We start from the raw sequence: 9,983 nt of genomic DNA on the forward strand, positions 1-9,983 counted from the left end.
TTATTTTTAAGATTTAGATAAAAATAGATGTTCTATACATATTAAAAAAATAATAAAATATTTGCTATATATTAACAAAAATGTTAATTCTAAAAGAAAATTAAAAACTAAAAGTGTTGGAAACCCGTGCGCACGTGTTAAAACATATGTTGCGGTTCAGGCATCGTTGTCACCTCGAAGCAAAGGGTTCGAATCCCGTCAACGGTAAAACTTTTTTAATTTTAAATATTTGCTTTTATGTTAAATTTTAAATACATAATTGCCGATTTAAACTTTTAAACCTAACTTAAAGTTAAATTTAAAATGGAGTATAATATTAAATTTTGGTAATTCGTTTTCAAAAACATTTTTTTTTGGATATATCTTTATCCTCGATGTGGGAAAGTCGAATGCGCGACTTAAAAATAGAGCAACATTAGTTACTCCGACCCAGTCTCGAGTTACCTGTAGCAGTTTGGGATATTATAGATTATAATTGCCCAGTAATTATGCTGCTGATTACGTGCTGGCTCAGCAGAAGTTCATACTGTTTATAGAGCTTTACTCAAGGGCGCTACAGCATGAGATCAGTAGGAATTGAACCCATGACCTCGTGTGTGCTGTAGCGAGTGTTCTTACCACTACACCACGCTGCCGGTAGTTAATTAAAAAGAAAATAAAAGATTTGATCATCATAAATTTAATTTCACAAAAAGAGGGCAGTGAAGAAATAAATAATAGCACTTATTGGTGCTCACAAACAATAGAACCTAAACATTTCACAGTAACAATAAGACACAAAAATTCATCACAAAATATCACCAGTGTTTCCAAATTTAAAATAAAGGGTTTCCAAATCAAAACAGTGACAATTTTAATAATATAAATCACCCTAAAAAAACAAACTAAACAAATTTAAATTGATTTTGAAAACATAATAAAATTTAATTTTTTCATCTAATAAAAACAAATTGTTATTTCTAATTAAAAAATTAGTTTAATGATTAAACAAAAATGATTAAATTTTACTGATTTTGATTGTTATCAACTTGCAGAGGTTGCTGGATCATGGAGTCCATGGATTGCATCATGTTTGGTCGCGGTTGGTTGGTTTTCTGTTTAAGTGGCCGCTTGTCATAAAAGTGGATATCTCTGAAGAAAAAAAGAAAAAACAGGGATTTAAAATCTTTAAAATAATGACAAAACAATAAAAATAAAGCTGTTATCAAACTGTTTTACAAAAGCATGTTAAAAACTTATAAAAAATACAAAATTATGTAAAAAACCTTACGAAAAAGTCAAAAAGTTTAATTTTTAAGTTTTAAGTAGTTATTATTTAATATGTTAAGCCATACTTAAACTGTTTTACAAATTATCTAAAAAAATTACAAAAGAGGGCAAAAATATATTTTTTATTGGGTTGTTAGTTTCTAGTTAACTACATAGAAGTAAATATTCAAAAATTGAGCTATACTAAATTGGTGCCACAAAATTATGTAAAACACCCTTAAAAAAGGGAACAAAATTGTTTTTTTTAAGTTTTCAATAGTTTAACCATTTAATACATTTAAGGCTTTACTTAAACTGATTCAAAAAAATCATGTAAAAACTTCTTCATTAAAACGACAAATAAATATATTTACCTTAAATGTCGTTTAAGAACCCCGATATGAGCAAAACACTTCCCACATTCCACGCACTGATGAGGTTTCTCCAACATGTGGACAGCTCGAACATGTTTGTTCAAATTTCCAAATAATCCAAAACTTTTGCAACAAATCGAACATTTGTGCGGCTTCTCCTAAAAATAAAGTGTCGTTTAAATAACCCCCTTTTTTATATGTAGAATAAAATATTAAAGACATTCTCATCTTAGGGCAAGAATAACATGTTTAAAAACCATTTTAAAAAATGCAATTTGTCAAAAATTAGCAAAGTTTTAAAAGATAAATAAACTTTTTTTAAATAGTTGCTATTTTAAAAAAATTTAGTGTCAAATGTACCAAGAATTAAAAGTGAATCTATTTTAACTTTACTTACTTTAAGGTGAACAGCGTGAATATGACGATCAAGGTCGACCGGTCTCGTAAACGTCCTCCGACATTCAAAACATTTGTGCTACAAAATAAACCCAATTTGACTTAAAAGTCCGTGAACTTCGTGTTAAAGTTCAATGATCTACTAACCTGAGGTCGTGACCCTGCTCGGACAGTGTGTGCTGACCTCATGTGGCGTCGCAGTTGACTAGCCTCAGAGAAACGTTTTGAACAAACATGGCAGACATGAGGTCGTTCTCGTTCATGACAAATGTGAGATTTAAAACTGATTTCATCAGGGAAACCCTCCTGTAAATAATTAATTGGAAACACTTTAAAAAACAAATCAAAAATTAAAGAAAAGACAACCTGAAATTTTGGTAATAACCCAACCAATAACAAACCTGACAATCAGCACATTTAAAGCAGGGTTGTTGATGAAGATGAACGGTTAAAATATGTCGTTTAAGATGCGAAGTTTCGTTGAAAGTTGATCCACACTCAGTGCACTTTAAACTCATCATTTTAAATTGTTTCGAGACTGTTTTGCTCTTCTCATGAACTCCTTTTACATGTCTGTAAAGTAAAAGTTTTATTAAATAAAAATTAATCGAAAAACTATTTGAATAAAAACAGAAGGCTCTAATTTAAATATAAATTTTAACCTTTTAATTTGTCCTAACTTAAACTCCTTTTTCTTAAGTCTAACTTATTTAATTGACAGCAAAAATCTAGATTTTAACCCTACCTGTTTAAATCACTCATTCTTGCAAAAGTTTTAGAGCAAGATTGGCATTTATGCGGTCGATCTTTGGTATGAACACACCGGACATGTTGTTTAAGATGAGTTGCAGTTTTAAACCCCTTCCCACACTTGCTACACATATGAGGCCTTTCACCAGCCATTGCAAGAGCTGCTACTGCTGTCAAGGCTGCTTGCTGGAACTAAAAATAAATTAAAAACAAATTGAATAAATTTTCAAAGTTGAATTTTTTATTAAAATCCAATTAATTTACCTTCAACCCCGGGCACATGTGATGTTTCGTGTTCTTTGTAATAAAACCTCCACAACCTTCACACTTTTCCATTTGACCTCCATTGACCCCTGTTATTTGACCTCCATTGACCCCAGCAATTTGACCTCCATTAACCCCTGCAATTTGACCCCCTGGTACACCGGTAATCTGCCCCCCAGTGACCCCAGTTATTTGACCCCCATTAACCCCATTGTCATGAACTTGTTGGTTGTTATTACTTTGTTGTTGGGGGATGATTATATTGTTGTTGTTTGGATCGCTGTGACGAGCTTGCAAGTGGGTCTGAACATTAAAATTTTAGCTTTATCTCAACGTCCCAGATTTATTTCCTACTGCAGGCATACATTTATATATCTACTAAATGGTTACTGTTATTAAACAATTAAGAAGCCATTAAACTAGCACAGACGTTTAGTTAGGATAAAAAAGGAACAAGTTGTAAGGACAGCGTTTATACACCATAGAACAACAACTTACTTGCAGTTGGTACGCTTGGCTGAACCCTTCACCACACACAGTGCACCAAAAAGGCTGGGGATGAGTGGACATGACGTGGTTCTGGGGAGGAAAGGGTTACAGGTATTAGAATTAAGCAAAAAAGCTAAAATTTAAAAAAAAAAATTTTTAATATTTATTTATCCTTGATGTGGAAAGGTTGACTTCACAACCTAAATATAGAGTAACATCAGTTACTCCGACCTAGTCTCGAGTTGCCTGCGGCAGCTTGGGATATTATAGATTATAATTGTCCAATAATTAAGCTGCTGCATAAGTGTTAGCTCAGCAGAAGTTTATACCGCTTCACTCAAGGGGGCTACAGCATGACAGCAGTGGAAATCGAACCCAGGACTCAATGTAGTGTAGCCAAGTTTTCTGATCACTGCCATCATTAAAACAACATTAAGAATATTAACTTTAAATATTAAACAAACCTGCAGCATAGCTGGGTTGGGGAACATCTGACCACATTCAAAACATCGATTAACTTGAGATTGAGCGACAGGAACAATTTGTTGTTGTTGTTGAATTTGTGTGAAGGTTTGTTGTTGTTGAATGTTGTCCGACATTGCTGTCAACATCGTGTCTACAACTAAAAAACAAAATATTTGTTGAGGAATTACATAGTAGTCAATACCCCCACCCTACAATCAACATTTTTATTTGTCATTAATTGGTCACAACTCTCAACTAATATTTGCACGTGATAATTTACCTGCACACCACAAACAGCAGTTGTTTTTACTTTTGTAGGCCAATAACTGGATATATATATTTTGTACACCAAGCGCTATTATATAATAATAACATGGAACAATATAGTATGACGTTATACTAATTAATAGCTCTTTAGACAGCAGTTTAAGTGTTGTAATATGGTTGCAATTTTAAACTAATATTTGCCTTAACTTAACTTACCCACGCACAAACTGCAATATTCAAGCCCATTTTCGGAGGCTTAAATTGAACATAAATATATATATACTTTCCACTACGCTCTATTTTATAATAATAACATAGGACAACATTGAAATAAAAACAATTAATTCAAACTTATTTAATTTTTACTATAATCTTATTTCACAAACATGTTTTAAATTCACAAGTACTCACGATTATTGTTGTTTGTGGTGACTTGCTTGCTTTCAGACATGGAATGAACTCTCAACATGTGAGTTTTAAGGTAGGAGGGAATCGAGAAACTTCTGGAGCAAATCTGACATCGGTAGTTCTTCTCCTTCGAGTGGACAGCCTGAAATAAGAAAACAATAAGAAAAAGGGAATCTAAATATTTATCTGTAAAGTGTAAAATATATCAAGGTACTATATCACATTAGTCTTATTTAAAAATACTGATAAACAGAATCAAACCTAAGAACCTAAGGTTAAAAACATATTAAGTACAATCTCCAATTAAGATGAAAATATAAACTGGTAAACTAAGATCCACAAGATTAGGATTTTTGAGTTATGCTCAGTTAAAACATTTTCACAATAAATAAAGTCACCTGAATATGATGTTTAAGGTTTCCCGCCTCAGCAAACGTCCAACCACATTTATGACAAGAATGCGGGCGCTCTCTCATGTGTACTCCCCTCGTGTGGCGATTAAGGTCGCTACGGCGACCAAATCCCTTCCCACATTCCTCACATTTGTGGGGTTTGTTCTACAAAGATTTATAGAATAAATTAATTAATTTTTTTAATTTTAATTAATGCCTAGTTGCTGATAGGCTAATACAGGAGTTGATTCTATAACAATTGGTTAAAATTTTAAGGAAATTAAATTTGATCCTTACTGCTCTGATGCTGTAGCACCATTGTGTAAGGCAATATAAACGATATAAACTTCTGCTGAGCCAACACTTAATCAGCAGCATAATTACTGGCAATTATAATCTATAATATCCCAAACTGGCAAAGTCAACTCGAAACTGGGTCGGGGTAACTAATGTTTTTAAGCCTTCTCAAATTAAGGAAAAATAAATATAAAGAAAACATTGCTTACATGAACTGCATGAAGATGTTGCTTGAGATGCAAACTTGACTTAAATGTTTTGTTGCACTCAACACACATAAACATACGAGGGTTGGTATTGGTGGGTTTGAGGAGTTGGTCGGCTGACAGTAACGGAATGTTTTCAAGTGAGTTGCTTTGGTGAACATTCTTAACATGAGAGGTCAGCAAACCTGGTTTAAGGAATCCCTTTCCACAAATCTCACAACTGGAATATATTAACAAGTAACACTTTAAATCAAGATTTTGTTTTTTTTTACCAAGTTTTGACAACAAAAAAAGCATAAATTCTTAGTTACAAATATAATGATATTATTGGATTATCAATCTACTTTTTAGATTTTATTTTGCTACATAGAAATGATGTAAGCAAATGACTAAATTAAGTTAAAGACTTAAAAGCAGTGGGGATCGAACGGAGGACCCTACACTTTTGACATGTTATCAACATACCAGCACATGGCGTAATAGTCAGAACATTTGACTTGACTACATGTTGTAGGGCCCTTAAGTAAGGTTCTATAAATGATATAAACTCCTGCTGAGCCAGCACTTAATCAGCAGCATAATTATCAGGCAATTATAATCTATAATATCCTAAACTGTCACAGGCAACTCGAGACTGGGTCAGGGTAACGGTTGTCACTCTATGTTTAGGCTCCTAAGGCAGATTTAGATAGAATCAGATTCAGTAATAACAAATGCTTTGGTTAAATTCAAAGGTAAACTCACATATGAGGGTTTGTTCTTCCCTGGTTTGTATGAACCATGTTGATATGATAGTTAAGTTGGGGACCACTGCTGAAACTTTCCTGGCACTCTGTACATGTGAATATTTGGTTGGGGGGGTTTGTGGGGGGGTGCATGGCTCGTATGTGGTCCTGTTTAAAAAAAAAAATAAAAGTCTGGTACATATAAGTTTGCTAAGCGTTAATTGAATGATAATTAATTTTTTTATATTAATTAAATTATGCTACTTAAATTATTTTAAATTATGTTACTTGATAGAAAACCATTAAAATTTATTTTAGGTTTTATTCTAACCTGTAAATGGTGGAGTTCAGTGAAGGACTGGGGGCACAAATTACATTTATGGGGTTTAAGTTGAGAGTGAGTGACGAACGTGTGATATTGAAGCTGTTCAACTTGTTTAAAAGTTTTGTTACATTCAGCTGAAAAAAATAAGATGAAAATAAGTTAAACAAAGAAAATTTAGAATTAAATATAAAGGTATTATAATATTAAGTTAGTATTAATGGTATAAACAGACTTTAATATTACTAAATTTAAGAATAAGGAAAACATATGCACTCAATAAAGATAGGAAATAATATTTCAATAATTAAGAATATCAGGAAATATGAGATGCACGTGGATTGTTTGATTCGTGTTTTTAAATTAACTTACAACAGGCTGTAATAGTTGTTACCATATAGAAATAAACATTAAATTATATTTCACATACAGACCGACATTGTGATGTAATGATTTGAACACTTAGTTTCACTGCATGAAATCCTGGGTTTGATTCCCACTGCTCTCATGATGTAGCACCCTTAAGTATGGCGCTATAAACAGTATAAACTCCTGCTGAGCCAGCACTTAATCACCAGCTTAATTATCAGGCAATTATAATCTCTATAATATTCCAAACTGCTTAAGTCAACAAGAGACTGGGTCAGGATAATAAATCTAACCCTGTTTTGGTCAAAAAGTTGACCTTCTCGCGTCAATGATAAATTAATAAAAAAAAGAAAAAGTATATAAATATACTTACCACATTTAAAAGGAGAAGAGTTGGTTTGGAGGTTGTTTGGTTGTTGTAGTGGAGCTGACGGAGTCGAAACTTTAAAGTAAACACTTTTAGTTAATAAAAAAAATATTCTAAAACCAATTAAAATAAAATTTAAAGAAGTTTCTACCTTGTTGTTGGATCACAAAAGCTGAGTTACTCATCGACAAAGTTGATAGATTTGTCTCAATCATTCCACTCTCTGCTGCCGCCTGCTGGATGTAATCTTTAGGGGGGGTGGAGGTGAATGTAGTGGGGACGGTTGTAACATGCTGAATATTGGCTAAAAACAATTAAAAATTAATTAATTAGTTAATTAATGAGAAAGACTAATTTTAAGTCCCATCTTTGTAAGGAGCTTCAATATTGATGACAAAAGGTTTTAGGTTTTTTACTTTGCACATAACAATTAAAAAATACCTAATTAATTTAACAAAAATCAACACCATTTAATGTAGCAATTCAAACCTTTTACTTAATGTTATGAATACTCTGATTTTCAATTTGCAACCAATATTTAAACATTAAACCACTCACCCATGTTGTTATTCATCGCCACCGATGAAATAGAATTGATTCCAATATTATTAATGGTGGCCAACCCTGGCAGGCTCCCACTTACAGGGAACATCCCAGATCTCTTGGATAACTGGCTGGCAGGAGGAATCGAACCGGGGACGTTGTTGTTATTGTGGCCGACCATAAAGGTTTTGTCAACTGTACCCTAGAGTTTAATGTTGGAGTTAACTTCATGAAAACATAAAAAATTTAGTAAAAATCATCTAATGTAGCTTAGGATATATAATAAAGCTTAATATATTGGCCTCTGAATAAATAAAATTGCAATTTGTGGTGCCCAGGTAAATTATTACAAACAATTATTAGTTGAGAGTTGTGACTATATTATGACAATTAAAATCCTGATGGAAGGGCACGCTATCGACTAGTACAGTCTAATTAATAGAGGATTTTAATTGTTATATTAACATTAACAATAAACTGAAATCTTAAAGACTCACCAAAATGTCTGAGTTGACAGTTACACTGCTCGCTACAGCAGCCGTTGCACCAGCAAAAATATTCGCAAAATTCACCATCGTTGGTTGACTTATTGACATCTCACTTTCCTTGCCTTTTAATTGGTGGGTTGAGTTTTGAATTCCACCAATCACACGATTCGAAGACAGCCAGTAGGGATTAGAATTATCCATTTTAAGTTAAACTATTAACATTTTTTTAATAAAATCTGTTTTGAAGAAAAATTAACAACAATGGGTTTAATTAAAATGGCTTGATAAATGCTACATGGAATTAAACATAATACGATTTAACAGAATATAATTATCACATAATTTAACAATATTGCAACAAATATATTACAGTAATTTAAACAATTGCTACACAGTTACACAACTATATGAATCACCTTTTTTGGGATTTACAGAAATGACAAAAATAAACAAATAGGCAATTGGTAAAAAACAAAATTTTAAAACATATTCATAAAATATTTGGTTATTTGGAAATTGCATTAAATACAAATATAATATAAATGATAAAATAAAATTAAGATTTATTTAATGGTTACCCTTTTTAAAATCATTTTACTTAATTATAATGTTGTTTTAATTTTGTTTAACTTTTTTGTTTAACATTTTAAACTCTTTATAATTGACCAATAGCAGTAAAAAGTTAACAACATAAGTTGTAACACAAACAAAACAAAAATCATGGAGAATAAAAGCTAGAATGTATGCCAAATATAAACTAGCAAGGTTAGTAAGTAAACAAGTATAAAACAAAAAACTCTGTACTTTCTTATGCTTTAAAATAACTCCTAAAAGTTGTAAAGAATAAAATATAATTCCATACACACTGTTGGATTGATTTAAGACATGATCTTCCCCGACGAGATCTTTCAATATTCCGAATCCCGTTCCATATTCTGAAGTAAACACCGCGGAACAACTGATGGTTTCACTGATATCACATAAAGCTTCATAATCGTCGTCTTGTAGTTTTAAATATTTCACGTAATACGAATAATATGAAACCCCAATTCCAATCAAACATAATATTAATCGAAAAAATGTTAACATTATTTTATTTATCCTCAATATTTAAAATGTAATTCTGCAAAAAAATAATAAACTTTGTTTAACAATCTGACAATCAGTCAGTCTGACACTATGTAAGCATTCTGACACAAACAAACATAAAGAAATGTCAGACAGCAAATCTCTGTCAGACTGTAGTTATAACATTCTGTCTGACATATAATTAGTAAACTAGTTATCAATTAAAAAATTAGTAAAATAAACAAACAAGAATTAACCCTGACTTACAAAATATTAACTCAACCTCTAATTAAAATTAATTAATTTAAATATTAATTAAAAACTGAGTTTATTTCGCAAAGTTTTTACTACGTTATCTCAAGTTTTAGTAAACAAAGCGGAACGTTCATACAATGGCGCACCCATGGTCGCGTTAACTCTTTGTTGGCACGATATTCTTGCGCGCGCACAATCACGTCACAATCGCCATTCAACCGTAAATAATATTCATCCGCAAAGTTATTTTTTTAAAAGTTATTAGTTTAATTAGTTTCTTTTATTTTAAT

General features: G+C 31.8%; 1 protein-coding gene across 2 annotated transcripts; it reads right to left on the reverse strand.

Moving 5' to 3' along the window:
* Positions 1 to 645: 645 nt before the first annotated feature.
* LOC145745265 (uncharacterized) lies at positions 646 to 8,599 on the reverse strand. Of its 2 annotated transcripts, none has more exons than XM_082563282.1 (18): positions 8,380 to 8,478; positions 7,898 to 8,107; positions 7,491 to 7,643; positions 7,346 to 7,414; positions 6,613 to 6,740; positions 6,301 to 6,449; positions 5,560 to 5,776; positions 5,060 to 5,218; positions 4,665 to 4,803; positions 3,986 to 4,143; positions 3,531 to 3,611; positions 3,033 to 3,335; positions 2,764 to 2,960; positions 2,420 to 2,591; positions 2,166 to 2,324; positions 2,020 to 2,097; positions 1,623 to 1,780; positions 646 to 1,131 (listed from the first exon to the last, which is right to left on the reverse strand). In XM_082563282.1, the coding sequence occupies exons 2-18, from the start codon at positions 8,061 to 8,063 to the stop codon at positions 1,005 to 1,007; spliced, it is 2,613 nt and encodes an 870-aa protein (XP_082419408.1). In that variant the 5' UTR covers positions 8,064 to 8,107; positions 8,380 to 8,478; the 3' UTR covers positions 646 to 1,004. The 2 variants fall into 2 exon arrangements, with proteins under 2 accessions (XP_082419408.1, XP_082419407.1); XM_082563281.1 differs by having other exon boundaries at positions 648 to 1,131; positions 7,898 to 8,084; positions 8,380 to 8,599.
* Positions 8,600 to 9,983: the final 1,384 nt, after the last annotated feature.

This window comes from Corella eumyota, chromosome 3, assembly GCF_963082875.1.
Source record: "Corella eumyota chromosome 3, kaCorEumy4.1, whole genome shotgun sequence".
NCBI classification, from domain to species: domain Eukaryota; kingdom Metazoa; phylum Chordata; class Ascidiacea; order Phlebobranchia; family Corellidae; genus Corella; species Corella eumyota.